Here is a 22894-nt window from a genome sequence, read left to right as displayed (position 1 = left end):
CCAAACAACTTAGACTAACTGACCCAAAATTACAAATCCTACCTCAGTATCAAAGATTTTGGCTAACTAGACAACATGATATGTGCCTGAAAGATTCTTATCACAGGGGCCTCCTGCAAAGTGCCAAGTAGAATAACGCAATTTAGTGTAAAATATTAACCTTTAAAAGATCTCACATACTCCTAGGTAAACTTTTAGCCCTGCTAACCAATGTTTTAAAAAAGCATAATATTCCAGAATAATCACAAGCCTGAAAGGACATTGGATGTTGGGTTTTCATCCTTATGCCTTTATACACGACATTCCATTCCATCTATGAGAATAACTTCCTTTGTACATGAAGAAACAACCTTGACTCCAAAGCATAACTAACAAAAGAGGCAGTGAACTTTCCAGCATTTAGGTAATCTTTGGAAAAGTTCAGTTTAAAGGAGTCTAACAATCAGTGCATCATCCAGCAACTTATGATAAATAATCACTGTAATAGACGACGGCAGCCGTTGCCTAAGAGCAATGTAAAGGCTACATTGGAAGTAGTAAAATTCCTCGCTCAGACAAAGGCCAATGAGACCTACAGAATACATGTATGTACTCTTCAGGGAGTTTACACACTAGTTCAAAGATTTTAAAAAAAAAAGTGGCCTTTTCGTTGGTTTAAAGAAATGCACAATTTAAACATACAGTACCCTCTTTGGTGTACAGACGTAACAATATCAAAAACTAAGAAAATGACACAAAACAAATGTAGCCCCAAACGAACCTGAGACCCAGCTGCCTGCAGATGACTTCTGCGTCTGCGTCATCCCATTGGTCGTCACAGATGGTCCCCCACTGGCCAGCGTGGTACAGCTCCACCCGACCTTCATGCCCGCTGTTCCCACCAGCCAGGCGGACGACGGGCAACAGCGGGCCTGTGTGATACAAAATCAAAAGCCACTCTGAGTCACGTTTTCTTCCTTCTCCGTCGCAGTACATGTATTTCATTTCCTCCCGTTCTCAGAAGTAATATTGATTAGGCCACACTGGTAACATGGGCAATAATCTCTAAAAGACATTACGGGAATCTTGACCAGTTAAAATACTCCAGATCGAACCAGGTTCATATAGAGAGCTCTTTGGAGAAGAGTCCTAATTTAGTGTTTTTGCAACTTCAGAAAACAGAAAGGACACATGAACAAGCTTCCAATCACTCAAGAAACAGTTAATTTTCATCAGATTATGATGGCGTCATTCATTTATTTTTTACTTATAGTAAATTGAACATTCTCAAATGTAATTATTAACTATAGTTCTCCTGTCTATAGCACACTGGTTTTCAAGGTGAATTATTTTTACATTTGTAGAAATTAAGGGAAATTTCCATCTGATTCATTATAATAAATTAATGGACATTATATGTTGGACCTCCAAAAAACAATTCTTGAAAATTCACTTGGGTGCAGCTCAGTGCACTTTCACTTGCTGTGTTGAGGACCCCACAAGTGGCCACATTCCCATGGTCTTGGTGCCTCGTGGATCTCTAAAGCCCTCTGTCACCACTCCTGGCCCACTCATTTGACTGTTACCATACGTCCCCTACCTCCAACCCTACAAACAATCCCAGGATGGTTTCCGCCTCACAATCCTTATTCTTACTGAGCCTTATGCTTGAACTCATGGACCCCTGATCGTCACATAACTGCCACTTTCTCTTCATTAGGTCCTCAGCTATCAACATCCCTTCCCCAGGAGGCCTGACTTGGCTGCCCGAGCTGAATCAGCACCCTAGCGGGTCGTGGGTGCAAACTGTAATCTTAGCTCTCAGATGTAGCAGGCTTTTTACCTTGGGCCATCAACCATCTCCCAAACCATGATACAGAGATTTCTTATTAGTTATGAATGTTCGGCCTAGTTTAGGCTCACTTCTGGCTAGCTTTTTTAACTTAAATTAACCTGGTTTTCTTTATGTGCCTTTTTCCTGGAGGCTTTTTACTTTTCTTTCCTTCTGTATATTTTACTTTCACTGCTGCTCATGTCTGACTGGCTAGCAGTTGCCTGGCTTCTTGCCCTGAGCATGTCACCCTCATTTTCTTTTTTCTTCTCCTCTCATTCTTAGGTTTCTCCTCCTATTTATCCTCTCTGCCTACCAGCCCTGCCTATCCCTCTCCTGCCTGGCTATTGGCTGTTCAGCGTTTTATTAGACCAATCAGTTGCCTTAGGCAGACAAGGTGAAACAGGAACACATCTTTTCACAATTAAACAAATGCAGCATAAACAAAAAAAAATGTAACACATGCTTGTCCAGTTAAAACAATATCCCATAATACTCAGGAGGTAAAACTAGTAGGACATTCACAAGTAGAAGATAGCAAGTTCTAGACCAACCAGTACCACACAGAGAGACTCAGTCTCAAAGTAACAATAAAAATGAATAGGAAAAATCATAAAATGGCACTCAGAGGCATGTCCTGATCCATTGATGAATGTTGCCTCTTGGATGTTTGTTCTTATTTAGGATTGTTATTGATTATTTGTGTATCAATTGTCACTCCGTCTGAATGAAGATGAGGACAGAGACACTGTCTTCCCTGCCTGCATATTCATGAACCTGATAGAAGGCATGAAAGAGGTATTAGTTGGCTGAATGGTTAGCAAATAACACCCAGAATCTAGAGAAGATATTTCAAACAAGGGAGAGTTCTTCACCAGGCCCGTGTTTTCAGTTGTATTTACAGATATACGGTATCTACAGGATTAAAAATGGTGCAGTGAGTGTCCCAGGTGTCCAGGGAGAATGTTTTTTGAGATCAAAGGGATAGAAGGCAATACGTTCAGGAAGCTGAAGGCATGACCCAGACCAGAGAGAATGAAGGAAAACATAGATCCACCCTTAGTGCCTGGGAGCCACTCCATCAACTGGGGATAATTCTAGAGTCTGCCTGCATGGAGCCTAAGGTCGACGGTTAGCTTCACCTCTGAGCAGCTGTGAGGGTCACTGATGTAGAGTCTGAAGACTTCAGACTTCAGTCCCAGTCTACTAGTTAACATCCACAGATGCATCCTCCCGACAAAGCAATTAATCCTTTGCAGGTTTGCTACATATAAAACCAGGTCTGCCTGTAGATACCTAAATTATAGGAGCATAGAAAAGGATGAATTTTTATGACAGGTTTAGGTGAACAGAGAAGAGCTGAGTTAAGTGTGCATGAAAATATCATGAGGAAATCTACTTCCTTGTATACCAAGCAAAAATTAATAGGTAAAAATAGAAATGGCAAAACTGAATGGGGCAAACAGTGGAATTTATAGGAATAAAAAAATAAAAGAGAGAAAACATAGACAACATCAAAATGTAATGGGCCTTTCACACTCCAGAAAGGCATTGTCAGTGTTGCTTTGGGGAAGGTTATGGAGCCTCACTGGAGGAAGTGGGTCATTGGAGGCTTTGTAGCCCTGCACTACTTCTGTTCATGGTTCCATGCAATGTGACTAGGCAGCCTCTTGCACCTACAGTTATGCCTTCCTTGCCTAGCGCCACATCATCATGGCCATAATGCACCATGTCCTTCTGAAACTGTAAGCCAAAATAAGTCGCACTTGTCAGAGTATTTTTCATAGCAATGAGAAAGTAACTAAGACAATCACACGTGGACAAGCATCTGCTCCAAGTGCAATATTTCATATTTGGTATCAAGATGATCTTGAACCTTTCAGGATTTCCTGGTGCCAAAGTAAGTAGCTCATGTACAAATAATATGCAGCACATAATATTTCTGTAAATAAGATATAAAAACAGAAACTATGATAAAATTAGATATCATTTGAAAGCCAAACAGAATCATAGGTAGATGCATTCATAGTCAAAAGTAATTATATTGTTGACTATGGTTTAGACTTATGTCTGGATTTAAACATGTAAGGAAATGATTTAACTGAGGCACATTTATCATCTAGAGTCATATTTAAAACACAGTGAAACTAGAATGAGTTTTTTTTTAATCATGGGAAAAGCTACACACGATAGCAGCTGCCACCTTCTAAGATCACGCCCCACCCACCAGATGTCTATTTCACAAAACACTATGTTTTTAAATCTCCTTGACAACAAACTTCATTCCAATAAATAGGAATATGGCCCAGTTCAGATAACGCTATTTGTTTTGTTATTCCGTTTCCTCAGAAAACCCCAATAGCAGATGTTACTTTTATCAAATGCAAGAAAAAAATTTATCAAAGCACTTGGATTTTTATAAATGAAAGAAACTAAGAAACATGAATTTGGAAGAAAAATAGAAAAGCACACGTCACACATTTGAATACATATAAATCAAGGAAATCAAAACATCAAATCAGAAACCTTTAAAAATTACACTTTTAAATTTTATCTTATGTGTACAGTATTTTGCCTGCATGTATGGATATGTGCCCATATATACATACATGTGGACAAAACTCTCATACATACAAAATAAAAGTAAATAAATCTTGAAAAAAATTAAAAAGTGGAGAGTAATAAAGAAAGGTACCCAAAGTTGACCTCTGACTTTGAGATGTGCAGACACTGTGGTGTGTATGTATACACACATTCACACTACAGAGAGAGTGAGAGAGAAGGGGAGAGAGATGGAAGAGAGAAGTTATATAGGAGAACCTTTATTTTGTAAGTTAAGAAATTAAAAAGAAAAATAAGCCCTATTAAAAAACTTCTGAGATAATTTGCATATTGATGTGCTCTCATGTATGGTTTTAAGGTAATTTTCAAAAAATGTTATGTTTACATTATCCATTAATTTCACTTGTACTTGCTTAGCTGCTCACCACTATTATTTTCTCAAAAAATGTTAGCATTTAAGGGAAATACATCATATTTCACAACGAAAGCACAAGAAAATCAAATGGCAACTAGAAGGAAGGCAAAGTCTATCCTGTCAAATCCGGATTGTTCAGGAGGCCACATGGATGTGACCACACAACTGACAGACCATTTGAAATTCATCACAGAGTCTGAACCTTTAAATTTAGACTAAGCAAGAGACGTCCCCGTCTAATTAAAACATCTGGGGCACAGTATGTCTTAAAGGAACATGTTTGGAGTCAGTGAGATGACTCAGCAGGTAAACGTGCCTGCTGCTAAATTGCTGGGGTAATGCAAACTGTCAATTGTCCTCTGAGCTCCACGCACATATGAGGTATGAGCATACCCGCCAAATACACACACTAAATAAATAAAGAAGAAAGTAAGTAAAAAAAAATTAAAGAAATATGTCTGAGGGGCTTGAAGAGTTTGAGATTATTCGAAAACACAAAGCCTTCTACAGGTAGATATAATATGCATACCACAAACACCAGAAGTCTATTTCGTTTGTTTAAAGTTTCCAACAGTTTGTTTCAATCAAATAATCCATTTATTCATTTCAAATGTTATCTGAAATCACATTTAAATTGATACATCATCTGTATTCATTTTGGGGGGTGGAGGGTTTTCAAGACAGGGTTTCTCTGTAGCTTTGGTGCCTATACTGAAACTAGCTCTTGCAGACCAGAGCTGGCCTCGAACTCACAGAGAGCCTCCTGCCTCTGCCTCCCACGTGCTGGGATTAAAGGCGTGCGCCACCACTTCCCAGCTATTCTGAATACCACCAAATGAGTCATGTCTACAGAGCTAGGATGTTCTAGTAACAAAACAAACGACAGCTACACTTAAACGGCAAACAATAATGGTGAGACGTAACACCTATCTGGGAGAGAGAGTCTTCCCCAGGGAAAAGGACACCAGGTGCCTACCAAGGACCAAATGGTCAGCTCTGAAAACTTGCACACAAGGAGCGTACAGACTGAGCAGGTTGTATTTATTTAGTTAGAAATATTTGTGCATATGCATAGATGTATGTAACAACAATTAATGAAGAGGTCACTTATTTGAAAACGAGCAAGGAGGGGTATATGAGAGGATTTGAGGGAGTAAAGGGAAGGGAGAAATAATCTAATTATATTATAATCTGAAAAAATAATTAAAAATAGTGCTTAACAATGTTGTCGATAAGGAATGATGTAATTACATCACCTAAATAACAGAGGCAATTAGAGATGGGAAAAAGAAAACCTGAGGAGCATTCAAAGACAGTGGAAATGGTTTCCAAGGCAACATTCTACTGCACTATAACTTCTCGGGCTTGTAAACACAACACTGAGAGCCTGGGGTCACATAGGTCTCACATCTATCTGTGATGTGAGAAGAGATGAATCCTGGTCCAATTGTCTCTTAACAAATTCACACACTCTCGCAATTCTGAGAAGTCATTTGGAGCTCTCTGTCAGGCAGCAGTTTGTTCTTCCTGTGTTTATTTTCCTAGGATGCTTGAAGTGATGGAGATCTTAAAAACTATAACTAATTTCCTGTATTTGTGAATGAGAAAAGCTATATACAACACCATTGAGAAGTTGGTGTGTCATGATCAGTCATCACCTGGACTACTTACTGCCTGACATTGTCCCCTTGCCTCTAAACCTAGGCAAAGATGCTACTAGAACCCCCCTTTCATGATGTTAAGTATTCTAACAGGCATTATAGCATGTCAGTGATCATCATTCTACTAGAAATATCACAATAAATTTACCAACTGGTACAAGGGAGTAAACTAATCAGGCAGATGTGTAGACAGCCTCAGACTGTCTGTCCACAGAGAAGAGTGAGTCATCGCCTTTGTCAGGATTCTACCAGCAGGGGTGACTTTGTCCTAATGGCCACACAGATTTGCAGTTGGGCTATGGATATGATGTGTATATGCGTAGACACATTTGCAGTGGTTTGAAAGAAAATGGCCCCCAAAGACAGTGGCACTATTAGGAGGTGTGGTCTTGTTGGAGGATATGTGTCACTGTGGGGGCAGGCTTTAAGGTTTCTTTTCTCAAGCTTCACTCAGTGCGATAGTCAACTTCCTGTTGCCTGCAAGATGTAGCACTCTCAACTCCGGCACCACATCTGCCTGCACGCTGCCATGCTCCCCATCATGATGATAATGGACTGAACCTCTGAAACTGTGAACAATTAAATGTTTTCTTTATAAGAGTTGCTGTGGTCATGGGGTTTTTTTAATAGCAATAAAAACCCAAACTATGACACATTTATACAAATTTATAGGTACACAATTAAAATGGGAAAAGGAAATAACCTTAGTTCAATAAAGGAAAGAATGAAAAGCAGACTAATCATAAAGTTCAAAGCCAGGTAGACTAAGTGCTCTTACTATACAGATCAACAGTACTGCTTCTCACATAAACCGTAAACTCAATTCTTTGTCTGGCAAATACTTTCCAATTGCCACAATCCTGTGTTATCAAAAATGATCTATCCCCTTCCCCACACACATAAATGCCCTTCACAGTGGTAGCTAACTCTTCTGGATCATATTCTAACAGACCTAAGCCTACACTGCCTTCAAATCCCACAAGGGCAAATTTTCAGGGATTCTTGTCTTCTCAATACTTTCATTTTGAGATTTCACTCGTCATTTTGTATTCCAAGCAGAGGTCTGGGGACAACTACATCAACCATTATAAATGCATACACCAAGCCAGCCATGGATGTGAAGGCTAACAATGACAGCTTGTCAGGAAGAGCACCAAAGACCATCAGCTGGATGCTTTTGAAAAATTCCAATCCCAAAACACTATAATGCTTTACATTCTACTTTCTTATTTTTTGGCAAAATATTGAACTTACTGTCATTTTAGATTATAGTTTTTTTTCTTTTTATGCAGATATATGTTCAGCTTTAGAAAGAAAAGAGAACACAAAAGATTTCTGAGATTACAGAAATTGATCTCAGAGACAACTTTGTTAAAAGTAGAGTTCTTCATATATATACATATGTCTATGTATGTAAACAAAAACACATGAGGCCATATCATAATGTGTAGAAAAGAGACAGGAAAGTCTAAATGTAGGGGGATGAGCAAGTACTGAATGTAGGTAATAAATATGAGCCATGCAATAAAATATAAAGCTAACTATTTTCTAGTGCTTACTCTGTCATGGGTTTTTGTTTTTGTTTTTGTTTTTGTTTGGTGGTAGATAAGTGCATAAGAACATATTCCACAGTGAAAGTGTAAAATCCAGTGTCAAGTGCCATTGCTTCAGATTTCCTATTTTAACTGTATAGAAGCTCACTGATGTGCATAGACATATTATGTGCAAGGTTTAAAATAATAAAGTTTATAAAATTTAAAATAAAAATATTAAAACTAAAAAAAAAAAATCCCCAAACATATGGCATGGAAGAGTTATCTTCAGCCATTGTATGGCTCTCGATCAGTTCACGGAAAGTAGAGACAGCCGATAATGATGAAATTCCCCGCACGAGTTTCAGTTTTTCACCTTTAAGACTGTTTCTGAACTGTATCTTCCCAACAGATGTTGAAGTGCTAATTCATTCCCCGTATCTGAGAATATGGTCTTTGTAAATGGTTAAGTGAAGATGACGTCATTAGAACGGGCCTAGAGAGGCTGTGCTACTGCAGGCAGGGGAAATTCTGAGGGAAAGGCCCACGCAGGGCCACTGGCGTGTGACTCCTGGGTGTTTGTCTCATACGGCAGGAGCTTGGAGATGCTCACAGACAACCTGTAGCAAGCCCTTCCCTTGAGCCATCAAGGCTGCTTGGCTCAGCCAACACCTTGGTACCAGCCTGTCTGTTTCAAGCCATTCAACTTGAAGTACTTACGGGTTTGCTAGCAAAGCATGGCAGCCTCCCTGGCCTTCCCTTTCTTTGGATGACTAGACACTCTTCCAGGGAGTCTGCTTGGGGGATTATCATTTAGATTCCCTCTTGATGGTTAGTGCTATGACACCATTTGCTTGTGGGTAAATTATTTAATGGCATAAAATTTGGGAGATGTTCTACTAGGGTTCTATTAACTATGGCTTGACTGTGGTTAAACTACCATCTTTCATACGACATCATAGGAAATGTCTTTAACTAAGGAATAGCTTGTGGGATTTATAAATTTCCAGTAAGCATAACATCAGTGAGTAGAATTGGGCTTTCAGAGGATGTTTTCTCACTTTGAACTAGCCCAACTCTTTTTTTTTACCGGTACTAAAGGTAGCTACATGAATAATAAATGGACAGTTACTATGAATTATAGATGTGAACTAATGGAGGCAGATAGAGTTGAGTTGGATGTTAGTTCAGACAAATGCCCCGACACTAAACGACGACTTGATTTCACTTTTACCTGGGATGCTATAATTCGAATCTACCATTCCACGATGTTAAAACAGACTTAAGTTACATCTGAGGACGACCATAGATGAAGCCAGCACACTTCAGTTTCTTTCAGACAGGTTGAAAAGAAATTCTCATTGTTAAATTAGCATCCTTTAACTGTGCTTGAAAAGTCAACAAGCGTTCTTCCAATTCAGTTGTCTTCAGATAACGTTATTTTTTATCATTTGTGTATATTATGCAGCATACTTAATGCAATGTAATATACATATTAACAGCTCCAAAATGTAATGGAGTTTTTTTTTAATTCTTCTGCTTTTATAAGCTGAAATTTCTGTTTTAAGAATGTTTTGGTCAAGAATGTAGCCGGTTGCTTGTTATTACCAGCACACATTCAACTTATTCCACTAAAACAATAGAAGTGGCTAAAATTAATTGCTTTATATGCCTGTGAAGTTCAATAATAGATGAAAAAATATTGGCATGGTAACATGACATTTTTTGTTCTTAATAAAACTTTCAAAAATTTATTATGATCCCTGTATATTACAAATATTCTAATTCCTAGTAGTTCCAAAAGCTCCAGGGGTAGGACTTACTTTTGCTGATTCTTCTTTCTCTTAAAACAAATGTGCATTGTGGTAACCAATTAACCGAAACAGCTTAGTTTTTCATTTGTTATATTTGGGAAAGAGTGGGATTTTCCAAACAAAGCTGACCGATACATGTGGTTCCCATCCTTTATTTCTTCCTTGACTAACGAAGATGAAAGATATTTACACAATGGGTCTGAGGAGAAAGCATTTTCTCAAAGATGCAGGATTAAAAGGGATACAGGAGGAGATGGGAGTTCTAACACAAAATGATAGCATCTCAGTCTTTAGCACTAGCTACCCTGGAACTCATCATGCCGCCTATACTGGCCTTAAGCTCATGGGTAATGCTCCTGTTCCAGACTCCCGAGTACTGAGCTTATAGGCATGAGCCACTATGCCTGACTCAGCTAACATTTTAATTGATACATCAAACAGCATAGGGCCTTCCATAAGGGATGCCTGTAAACAGCAGTATTTAGCCTGTGTGTCCATCATTTCTCTCTGAACTAAGAAATTTGGGGTTGCTAAGTAATTAGAAGCAGATTAGCATGAGGTGATAGAGGCTGTATCTGGGGGTCATTCTATTATGATCTAGATTTCTCAAATGCCCTCCAAAAGCCAAGGGCTAAGGTTTGGCCACCAGCCTATGAGTATGTTGAGAGATGTGTGATGCACAGTCACAGGAAGCCAGGTAATTATGGGTAAGCACTTGGAGGGGAATCGGAACCCTAGCCCTTTATTCTTTCTCTCTGTTTCCTGGCTGACAAGCCATGAACAGCTGTGCTCCATCAGGACCCCTACCATGATGCTCTGCCTCAGAAGAGCCCTCAGAACAATGGAACCAAACCGGCCGTGGGCTGAAATTTCTGAAAAGAGAAGTCGAGGAAGACCTCTCCCCCTTTCAAATTGATCATCCTGGGCATTTCATCACAGCGATGAGAAATCGACTAACAGATTCATTCTGAACCTTCATTATCTATTCTACCTGTGTTACCAGCCATCGTCTGCCTGAGGCTAATTCGCTGCTGGCTAAAAATGAGAATTCCCCTTCTGCCGTGACAGCTTGGGACTGTGAAAATGACCGCCAGTCCGAGCCAGGAAGCACTGTCTCATGGCAAAGGATCGTTGGAGGGAGGCAGCCAGTTGCCTGTGGAAATATGAGAGTAGCCTCTTGCTCCCACTCAGTGAGGATGGATGTTCCGGTAAACTATGCTGTTATCACCACACACAGGCAAAACAAATACCAAAGATGCTGTTCTGGAAGACCACACAGGAAACCAGTGTTGCCATAACCAGGCCTGCTCTGAGGTTACGAACCAGTAAGGTAAAGCCACAGTATAGCTGACGTCATCGCCCTTCGCTGCACCCTCTAGCAAGGCCCTGATGCTTTCCTGTAGCTTTTCTTGGACTTCGAAAGAGTCACCTAAACAGTTTCTCGTCTTCTCATCAGAAGACACCTTAGAACGTCACCATGCAATTCGTGATCTGGATGTGGGAATTAGGACTCTGAGGCTAGAGACTATGCATTTTAATAAGTTGCTGGTGAATTTTTAGATATTTTTCACATTTATTTATTTTGGGGGTGTGTGTAGTGGTTTGAATAAGAATGTCCCCCATAGGCTCATGTATTTAATGCGTAGTCACCAGGCAGTGGCACTGCTTGAAAGGATCAGAAAGAATAAGAGATGTGACATCGTTTGCAGAAGTGTGCCACTGGGAGTGGCTTTGAGGTTTCAAAAGTCCAAGCAAGCCCAGAATCTCTCTCTCTCTCTCTCTCTCTCTCTCTCTCTCTCTCTCTCTCTCTCTCTCTCTCTCCCTCCCTCCTTCCCTCCCTCCCTCCCTCCTCCTCCTCCTCCTCCTCTCTTCTTCTCTACAGATCTTCTCCAGGCACCATGTCTGCATGCCTCCATGCTCACCGCCATGATGATAATGGGCTAACTTCTGAAACTGGAAGCAGGTCCACAGTTAAAATGTTCTCTCTCATAATAATCACGTTAGCCATGATGTTCCTTCCCATCATCAGAACAGTGACTAAGACAGGGGCATATGCCTTGGTGCACATGTGAAGGTCAGAAGACAACTTAAAGGAGCCAGTTTTTCTCCTTACCTCATGTGAGTGCCAGGGATCAAACTCAGGTCGTCAGACTCAATGGCAAATAGTTTACCTGCTTAACCATTGTGCCGGTCCTCTCTAGGTAAAGTTTAATGTTCCTTGTGAGAACTAACTCCCTGGACTGACTCGGGTTTCCCAATCCCCACAAAGATGTTTTATTACTAATACGTAAATTTCGTGGAGCCAGAGCCAACACATTACATTTCCTGCTCTGATCTGACCACGCCCTGATCACCTGAGACATTTCCCCAACCCCCATTCCTTCATCAGCATGCAGGAGGGCCCTACTTCCTCACTCCTCCATATGGGACTCGAAACTCTGCTCTGACCCCAGTCTGAGTGTTAAAGGAGGATCACATTTCTATATATTCGTCTTTTCTTTTGCTCCAGTTTACTGTAAAGAAAAAAAAACCTTTGAAGCATAAGGTACTGGAAATAATGCGCATTGTACTTGCACTAAATGTGATTCCTTTTCCTTCTTTCTGCACTGAGACTAGCCCACAAGCTAACAAGTGAGTGTCGCAACCCAGCGCAGAGATTTCTACATTACATACAAATAAAGAAATGGAGCAAAACGAGCTGCCAGATGAAAATGGCCACATTTGTGTGCCCGTCCTACCATGTGTTCTTCTGCTTTCCTGCCTTTCCTGTAGGATCGCCAACAGGAAAGTGTAGGGGTTCCTTTATAAAGAGGACTATGGAAAATAAATTAAACAAGCATCTTAGTCCAGCATCCAGCACAGAGCGAGGGTTCCATAAGTCCTAGGTGTAAATATAGACAAGGTCATTCTGAGTACATGCCCAGTGCTTTAAAAAATTCTTTTAATTAATTTGCTCAGAGACTGATTTTCTGCAGCTGGAGAGAGAGATGCTCAGCAGCCAAGAGTGCTGACTGTGTAATAATGGTGACTGCAGTTCGGATGCCAGCGCCCACATGACAAGTAGCACATCCTGCCCATGTCTTTAGCAGCAGCCCTGAGGAGAGCAGAGGCGAGAGGAGGTCTCAGGGAGAGACCCCACGTCAAAGCAATACGTAGAGTGGTAGAAGAGGACATCCAGTTGCCCTCTTCCGGCCTTCAAGTGAAGGACACATGGGGCCATATACACGCACGCACGCACGCACGCACGCGCGCGCGCACACACACACACACACACACACACATGTGCGTACACTCAGAGACACGGCATAAATACGCACAAATGAACAAATCTTTTTTGGAAAAAGAAAACACCCTGCTTTTCTCTACATGAAAAAACTCAAAGCTCTAACAGTTAAGAGTCTTACCCAACATTTGCTGTGTCAGAGCCACACCAATGCTTTCTAAAGAAGAATCCCACATTCTTTTATTATTTTACAGTATTCTTGTCCAAACCCCTGAAATGTGTGGGAATAAGGAAGCTGTAAGATTCAGAGCATGCCAGAGGTCTCAGAAGCTTGGATTATAGCTAAACAGACTTTCAGGAGTGAGTGACAGAGCCCAGGGCTTCGGATAGCAAGGTTGGGTCCTGCAAGAGGGATTCAGGTATGACACAGCCAGTCTCTTTCCTGTGTTTGTTACTTATCTTGGCTGGCTTCTGTTTCTCTTATATTTTGTAAACCCAAACACAACCACATTTGAGATTTTGGATGCTAAACACTAGCTATGAATCTAAAGGCATTGAAAAATCGTATAATTCCTCTCCAAAGAGTGTCTCAAAGGCAAAGCCATTCTCCTCACTAAGACTATGGAACTGGAAGTTTCTTGTGTGTTTGAAAGGAGAAATAGATTGCCACAAATTTTAACTTTGGATTCCTTTTTTTTTTACTATGTTTTGAAAGGGAAAGAGTCTGTCATTTCTTGCCTACTAATTTCTGTATAATTCTCTATTATTGTTATTTATAAAACTGGGAATAATAACAAAAAGCTGCCAATGATTGCTAGACACAACACATTTTAAAAAATGATCTTAGAGTAAATGAGGTAACAGCGGAGCTCTTTGCTTGACATCATCCTGATTTTTTTCACAGCCACTTTGGCATTCTCTCCATGAATCATGAGTGCAGCGATGACTTCATTCTCCAGGATGAAGAATAATTGATCTTAACCTTCGTATCACTTTCCTTTAACTTGAAGCACTAACTCAATTGAAGGCAGAGATAAATAAAATTTCTGTGAGAAAGGAATGACATTGGGAAAGGTTACCTCCAAAGGCCGGAAGCACACACTTCAGGAGATTTATGAAACTCCTGTCATAGAGAGTGTCATTGAAAAATTTTTGTTCTACTAGGAGATAGTTGATTTTTTTCTTTCGCAGTTGTTATATGAAATGCAAATTTAATACTAAATACAAACCCCAACAAATCGGATGGAGTAAACCACTGTGTAAAGGTAGATTATTATTTGCATTCAAGTGATTAATGTGATTCTTTTGCTGCCACAAAGCTGAGATGCCCTAGTAACCTTCTTTGCTAAAGTTGACTATTAATTCCAATTCTCCACAAGGGACACACACAGCTTAAGTAATGGTTTGCTGAAGGTTTCTTTTGACTCTAGCTGCCTCCTTAGTTACTAAGGCAGTTCCTGTTCCGTCCCCTTCTTTCCTTTGTTCTTCACTCCCTGGTGTTATTTACCATACTGGCGCCCCAGAACATAACTGTCTTTGTATTTTGGCCTGAGAATTTTGCCATGCTTTAAAGTCAACAATGGCAGCGAGGCAAACATTCACCACAGTTTCCCAAATCAGGGTCTATAGAGCTAAGAAAGTTTGCTGGGACTCATCTTGCATTTAATATTTCCCTTTCGCAAACAAGTGGCTAGCAAATATATGTTCTTCTTTACTACTTCTCTTTTGTATACAGAGTGCATTATCAAAACCAGCTAATACAGACAACAGACACCCACTACCATGCATAATTCTGTCAATGTGTGTGGGGGTGTGAATACACAGAACACACACACACACACACACACACACACACACACACGGTGGCCGGACAGACCTTTAGACCTTATCCAGAGACTAGAGCTGAGCAGCCTTCTTCACAGCTACTATCCCCATGACAATCGTCACACGATGCACGCTTTTTGAACTGATACTTACTGTACAAATGGATGCACTTGACTAGTTATGTGGCTACCACACCACAGTGCAAACCCATAACCTCTTTCCCTTGCCTCCAGGTACACAGATACTGTCCCTAAGCCAGGCTGCCTCCGTGCCAGTTCTCAGCTGCCACCTCTGCCGGGACACCACTCACCTTGACTACAATCGCAGTAGCTCCAGTCCACTTTGCCCTGGGCATTCCGATAAAAGCACCAAGGTCTGCCCGCGCCGTCGGGGCTCCTACAGAAGTTGTGTGGCTGCCCTCGCAGCTCAGCCCAGCTAGCAGGGGGCGACCGCTCCAAGAAGGGTGGCACCTCTGTCCAGTGCAGACACGGGACGCCGAGGTCGGTGGTGTTGCTCCACAGCTCTCCTGCCCCGCAGCCGCGTGGGAGCCTCGGGGGCGTGTGCCGGGAGGTGAGGACCTGCGGGCGCTGGGCAGCTGGTACCCGCGGCGGGAGCGGGAAGCGCGGGGTCCTCGGTGGCCGCCGAGAGCTGGGAAGGTAGTTCGAGTGTTGGGGACGCGGTGGGGACGTTTGCGGGCGGTGCAGGAGCAAGCGCGAGGCGGGCTCAACGCTGGCCACTGCGGGCAGTGCCCCTAAAATCACAGCCAGAACGCAGCGGGCGAGCGCCATGGCTGCAGCGCAGAGTGTGGTCCATGCTAGGCTCCGGGTCCCCGAGGAGGGGGCGGGGCGGGGCCGGCAGAGTCCTAGAGCCCCCTCCCACGCTCGCGCCGCCGCCCTGCTGTCCCGGCCCCGGGGGCGGCTAGAGGATCAGACAGATCCCAAAGGGTCGGCCCCTGGAGCAAAGGCAGGAGCGCCAGGGGCGACTCTGTCGCTGGCTATGAGCGCTGTTGCCCGGAACCCGACCTCCACCCCGCCCTCGGTTGTCAGCCCGAGGCTCAGAGCGGGGCAAGGAACTCCGCGGAGCTCTTGGTGCCAACGCGGGGGACGGTCTAGGCTGCCGGTGCCAGGAGGCACGCACCACAGCCCTGTCTGGCGGCTCCCGCCTGGCACCCGTCCCTCCCACTCTCGGTCGTCCTGTCTGTGTTTTGCAATCTCTGAAATGTGGATGGAATTAGATGCACCTTTCAGCCTTGGCAACTAACAGGATAGAAGTTATCAAAGCTCCCAAGGAATGATAAAACCAATTTGCTGGACTGAGTTCTTTAAGGATGATGGCACGACTCACTGGGCTTGAGTTTCCAATGAACATAAGCGGAAATTAAATGCCCGGGCAGACCCAGCAGAAGGAGCTTGAGCCCTTCTCCTTCCTGCCTCCCACTTTCCTTCAGAACCCCTGGACACCAGTTGTTCAGTTTTCATAGGGAGTCATCCTGATCTCCGTCCTCCACAGAAGCTGCATCCCTGCGCCAGCTGCCTCCTGCCCGCAGGGCAGGGACTTAAATTAAGCCTCTTGATTTGCTGCCTCCGGCAAGAGCTGAATTTCTTCAACCTAGCATCAAAGTAGACTCTGCCTGTGGGTGATGTTACAGTTTTTTCGTGTGGTTCAGTACACCCCTTCCAATATTCCCATGTGCGACTCCCAAGTCTGGACCTGGGGCTGGACCTTTAAGAATTTACCTGGCTCTTGACTAGGCCACTAAGTTAAATAAGAAACCGGAAGCAGGGGATGAAGATGACAAGCTTGCTTTCTGGGACGATTATGTTTCTGCGACGAAGGAATTCTGTTCCGTAGTGAGACACGATCTGAAGAAAACACTCTGTAGACCAAGCTGGCCTCGAACCTTCAGAGATCTGCCTGCCTCTGCCTCTGCTGCTGGGATTAAATGCATACGCCACCACCTTCGGGTAAGACTGTACTTGTGAAAGACAGTAAGATAATACATATCTGAACTTGGTCACTTTGGTTATTGTAGTCGGAGCTGACAGAGCCAGTCAGTCACAGACCTTTCATGGTAGAAAACAGTTTGAATCCAGGTCAACCCTCTTCTTTTCCAGCTGTTTCTTCCAGTTTGAGCAATTTGTGATGTCCCAGGGAGAAGCTGTCCCGGCCTCCAGACTGCCTTCCTTGGGACCCAGTCTCCTCTCTTCCCTCCATGACTTCTACAACCACGGATGCCACGCTTCCTAAGAACAGCGCCATAGATTGACCCCCACACATCTCTTGTGCACCTTGCAGACAGGGAAGCAATGGGAAAGAAGTGTGGAGATGACCCCCGTGGATAAAGTGCTTGCACCTCTCCCACAAGCCTGAAGGTGTGCGTTTGGAACCCCACATGAAACGGGACAGGGTAGGGCCCATCTGAAATCTGGGGCCAATGGCGGGTGTGAGGGGGTGGAGACAGGTGAATCCCTGGAAGTTCCTGGGCCAGCAGCAAGTCTAGGGTTGGGATGGGGGGCAAGAGAGCACTTCTCAAACAAAGTGGAAGGAAGGTCTGAGGTTGTCTGCTCACCTCCATACACAAGCTATGACACACACACATGCATGCACAGCTGTGCATGCACGCACGCACGCACACACACACACACACACACACACACACACACAGACTCATCATGCATGTAGAGATAACGAGCTAAGAAGGTTGTTGGAAGTCAGCTCCAGAGCACAGAGCCTTGGGCAGTCAGGCCTGTCTTCCAGCTTCCTGTCCCAAAGAGGAACTAACGTTTTCCTTACATTTAACTTTATAAAATCTACGCACATAGAGCAGAGTTACCCATAGGAAAAACCACATCTGGATTTCATAGCTTCGGTTTTAAAACCTACCTTTCTTAGAAAATAAAATGGTATTTCTGTAATTGGAGCGTGGATTGAGGGCCTCAATTTGGGTTTCTCCTTCTGTTTCACAGGCAAAGTATGATTTACCGGTCTGTTCTTTGCGTAGTACGCTACCCCTGCTAGTGTTTTCGCTCTCTCTTTCGTCGTCCTTGTTGCCACAGACACGCATATAACCGGGATTTCTGCTTCCCAGACTCATTCCTGAAATGCATGCCGTTCCTCCATCTCTGGTAGGCCAGACCCTAACTGCATCTTCCACGGATCCCTGTCTCCCTCTGTCTCAGATATTAAAGCTAGAGAGAAGAGCGGACAGCAACCCTGTCAGGACTTCTTAGTCACCTTTTCTCTGCCATCTGTTCCTCTCAGCAACAAAGGAACCGGAGCACACATGTCCTCCCCCAGGTATGCTCCACCGCCACACTGGAAAGCCCACAGCAGCCCCCCCCCCTCCCAATCCTCCTTTGTCACCTCCAGTCCCATCAAGTAAACACATTGATTTGTGGCCAAAGAATTCAATTGCTTCATTTCAAAGGCTGCTGTGGCTGAGAAGCAGAATCCTCATGAGAACCCCAGCGAACTGGAGAAAGGATCTCTCTGCTAGCGCGAAGACGGTCGGCAGTGGAGAGGGCCGTGGGCACACCTACACCCACATCTCTTCAGGTTCCCTGGTAATTTTTCTGCACACATTTGGCTTCGTGGTGACTTGTGGAATCATTTTACATCACGTTTTGCTCAATGGGTTTGTATCATTTGATTTGGAAACACGACCAATAAGTGTATTATTTTTACAGTTACCAACATAAATGTATAAAATAACTTCTGGGTAAGGGCCATTCATGATTCAGATAGTGCCTGTATTTTAAAAAGCTGAACAGCTTTCAAACAGATGGTGTAAAGACACTGTTTACTTTTACAACCCCATGTCCAAAAAGCGTATTAGAAAAACAGTGGGTGTTACTCACCCATATTAAAAAAAAAAATCAATATCAGGGCCTGCCTTGGGGTTCTGGGATGTCTGAAACTACAAGGCATTGTCAGTGAAAATACAGTTACATGGATCCAATAATGTCTAACTAAAAACTTAAGTAAGAAGAATAAAGCAATGATGTGGAGTGTAAATGAGGAATCCCCAAATAATTGACAGTACAGTTGGGGCCTGTTGTCTGGAAGAGTCTGGCGATGGAGGTCAGTGCCTCTTTCCTGTATCAGTTTCTATCTTCTTCGCTCTCCCTAAGCAATGACGGCATAGAAGATCAAAGACAGGCACAGCAGTACAGATGGCCTGCTGGTTTTAAACAGTGTGCTCAAGGGGAAGGAGACGGCTCTGCCTGCTTCCTTGGTTCACGATGCACGTGAGTCTCTCGATCTCATCTTCTTGTTAAGGTTGAGTTTTATAACGCAGAACGAAACGGTTTTTACATTTGCGTTTCCATTGAGCATATATTGGAATTCCATCCTCTATGGATGCTGATTCTACAAACGTGCGTTTAGAGCTACCCAAATTGTGTATACAAATAGGTGAGGAACGCAAGTTACTTTTGCCATGGACTTAATCCTGTGCTCAATCTGGCTGGACTTATTGGCATTGGAACACTGGACACTCCACCTCGTTTCTTCAATCCAAAAGTTCCCTGTCTATAGAAAGGGGATGGCAGGGGCATTTACAAGTTAGCCCTGGGAAAAGTGTTTGGATGATTAATCTCCCTTCCTTTCAACAGTTTCGTCCATGCAGTCCAATCAAACATTCAGAGTTTCACGTAAAATGTTTCACCTGAGGAATTTGCCTAAGGACAATGAGCAGTTTCAAATCATATCGCCGCCACCCCCACACCCTGCCCCCACCCCAAACACACACTACGTGCCTTCCAGTCGCAAGTAAACTGAACCCTCATGAGCAGGTAAAGAGATGGCAGGAAAACAGTAGCCAAATCACTGACCGGAGGGCTGGGAATTACAGGAACTCAGCTCTGAAAGGGACGTAGCGTACCAACTTCCGGTCACAGGAGCAATCCTTTCCAGAACTCCGGACAGATGGACTGCCACCTCTTTCTTGAAAGCTGACCGTGGGGAAGCCAGCTCACTCCCTCTCTAGAAAAGTGTTGACTTCTGCGGAGCCAGAAGTGGCCTTCAGGTTGAAGCCAATGTTATCTCACTGGCTTACACTCTCCTGTGGGTGCAGAGTCGCTGCATGGTACAGGGTTCCGTCGACATGGACCTGTGTGAACTAAGGCTCAAGTCCCTGTTGTTTATTGGCGTCTTGGCCTTCCGAAGATGCTGGCAGCTCCGCTTGCCCCCATTCTTCTCCCACACCCAAGGACCGATTTCAGGAAGATGCAGGAACATTAGCTATTTCACACACTCAGGTCCCAGGAGAGGATTTACTGTGTGAGGTATAGATAAGTCCGTGTGACTTAGTGGTCTATTTCTTTCTGCTCATCTTTGAAACCTTGAGAGCCATCAATACAGCTGAGATTAGAACTGGGTTGAAATGAAGGGAAGAAAGAGCAGCTATGCATTGTTTGGCCTGCTGGTTTTCCTGAAGTAGGAGTCTGCTTCAGAGATCCCCCAGGTGGTTGTAAGCGTTTACATTTGCCCGGGAACCAGTGAGGTGGAGATGGGGAGTGGAAGTTAGAGGTCAGAGAGACCCTGGCTTCCTGATCACACATCCGCCAACCTCTCCAGACATAGCTGGGCTGGAAAGTGGCAAGAACAGCTCCCCGCTACAAATTCATAAGGATAAGTTCTATCGTTAGAACCAGGTACTAGGCAGATGGCTACAGCTGCGGTACTTGAAGGAACTCGTGCTTTCTTAGGGTCAGGCAGCCATCTTCGGTCTACTGTTCTCGTCTTTATACCGTATGCTAGACTCTCGCCGCTGCCTAAACCCAAGCATGTCAGTGTCCTCACTAATCCAGAGCTCATGGGATTGAACTATCCGGGAAGTGAGGCTTTTATTGGAAGCAGTGCCCTTTCTTACAGGTACCGTACTATAGATGTGTTGACTTTTTGCATTCATATAACATTTAGGAGACACAAAATTACCTCAAACCTTGTTAACCTGACAAAACCCGCATATCCTTTAAAGCTCTACTCAAGACAGGACGCTTCCCGTCACCGGATTCTCTTCTCGAAATACGCGCTAGGATGGCAGGCTGTGTTTATTCAGCTCACAACCATAGTGCCACTGTCCCAGAGCTAACCCTGCTGCAGCTTCCTCGGTGGGAAGAAGCATTCATTCCAAAGTGTATGGCTCTTGTGTCAGCTGAGATCTTCCAGTAAAAGTAAATGATATTCTCTTCATGCCTTACAGGCCAGTAGTGTCCTATCCACAAAAAAAATATAAGAAGTCAGCAGCCAACCCAATGGGTGTGTAAGTCAAGTGCATTTCATTTGCTTGCTGGAAATGTATGCATTATTTAACCAGCCAGGTGTAGTAGAACACACCTTAGTTCCAGCATTCAGGAGAAGATAGAAGCAGGAGGACCAGGTTCAAGACCAGCATTGCCTACATAGTGATCTTGAGGTCAACATGGACTTTCTGAGATCCTGTCTCCAAAACACAAATAATAACGATAGTAACAATAGGGAAAAATCCGCAGCTTGCCCATAAAATTAGAGATGACTAGCGTTCTTAGATATCAGAATGTTTTGGCTATAAGCAAAATAAGTTTGGACTCAAAATGTATCTAAAACGAGGTATTTGGAAGGACTTGCATGGTCTCACACAAGACGAAGTCTTAAGTTTCCTTGAATTGATTGCTCTATGTCTGAATATGCTATTGGGGTCTGGCTCCTTTTTTGTTCTTCTTGCTGCTTGGCCTGTGAATGTTGGTATCACTTTCTAATGGCACAAAGAGATTATATCTAGATGGAGCCTTTGTTCAGAAAAGGAAAAAACTATGGCTTCTTGAACTTTCTTTTAGGAGAAAAAAAAATCTATTCCGGAAGCTTGCTAAGGATAATTTTTTTTTCCAAAGATTTCTGGGAAGGCTTACACAGGAACTCAGAAGAGGTCAAAGTGCAGAGAGCAAGTGCCTGCGCTGTGCTCAGCCATAAATAGTGCATCTGCTTCATACTCCTCGCGCCAAGGCTCGGGGCCATCGTGGAAGAGGGAGTGGAAAGATTATCAGACACAGAGGTCAGGGAGGACCTAGGGGAAACAGCGACGAGCACACAAGTGGTTACATGCACTAGATCAAGCCAGTCAGCATTCCAGCAGAGAGGGAAGCTACCAGTACTTGGTGGCTGCTTCAGGAGGGAAAGGCAGCTTTCTTAAAGGGCACGGCCCCTGTTAGCCTGACCAAGCTCCAGCGGATGGTTCCATACTGATGAGTATATGAGCAACACAAATTGAACTGGGTGAGTTGTTGGGGGAAAGAACATGAAATTTGGAGGGGATGTTGGGGGGATGGGTCTTAGGGGAGTGGGGGAACAGATGCAATCAAAATACACCACACATGCATGAAATTCTCAGGGAAGTCATAAAATACTATAGTATTTTACAAAGAAAGGTGCTCTAGCTAGGGTTTGAGGCATGCGCTCAGTGAGGAGAGGGTTTTTCACACAAGACGAGGGCCTGAGTGCAGATCCTTAGAATGGCAAAAAGACGAAGGGAATAACATGTAAGCACTCCTGTGGCAAGATGGGTGGCAAAGAACAGAGCATCCCTCTTCCCAAGAACCTCACAGGCCTGGAGCACAGGGCAACCAGAAACATAGTGAGAGAGCCTGTCCCAAAGAAGGTGAAAGATGAGGACCAAGACCCAAGCTTGTCACGTGACCTCCACAGACACAGCATCATACACAGACACACAGACAGACTCACCGGGACATACTAATGTCTGCACACAAATACACATACAACTGAAAACTTAAAAATAAATCTTATAGAACATACTGTGTTTAGCTAGAGGTGGCGGTGTGTGTCTGTAATCCCAGTACAGGGGAAGCTGAGCCAGAAGGATTGCTATGAATTTGAGGGCAGCCTGGGCAACATGGTGAATACTAAGCAAGCCTGGGCTACAGTCTAAGATCCTGTCACACAAAAAAAAAACAAGTAATAAAAATGTTAAAATATGGCATTTATAGTATGACCATTAGAGTTTTCCACATACTAAATATGTTATGAGTACATTGTCAGTAAATCTTTTTAAACAGAG

The 22894-nt window shown here is 43.4% G+C and overlaps 1 protein-coding gene across 1 annotated transcript in view; it reads right to left on the bottom strand.

Annotated features, from left to right (window-relative positions):
• Positions 1-15629, bottom strand: part of Prss12 (serine protease 12) — a 49062-nt gene extending 33433 nt beyond the window's left edge. Inside the window, exons 1-2 of the mRNA XM_038311926.1 lie at positions 15152-15629; positions 761-911 (exon numbers count right to left, since the gene is read on the bottom strand). Coding sequence (XP_038167854.1) covers positions 761-911; positions 15152-15629 — 629 coding nt within the window. The remainder of the gene's footprint in view (positions 1-760; positions 912-15151) is intronic.
• Between the last annotated feature and the right edge of the window lie 7265 nt (positions 15630-22894).

The sequence above is a fragment of the Arvicola amphibius genome, chromosome 14, assembly GCF_903992535.2.
Source record: "Arvicola amphibius chromosome 14, mArvAmp1.2, whole genome shotgun sequence".
Lineage (NCBI taxonomy): Eukaryota > Metazoa > Chordata > Mammalia > Rodentia > Cricetidae > Arvicola > Arvicola amphibius.
This window is presented reverse-complemented; position numbering and strand designations above follow the sequence as displayed.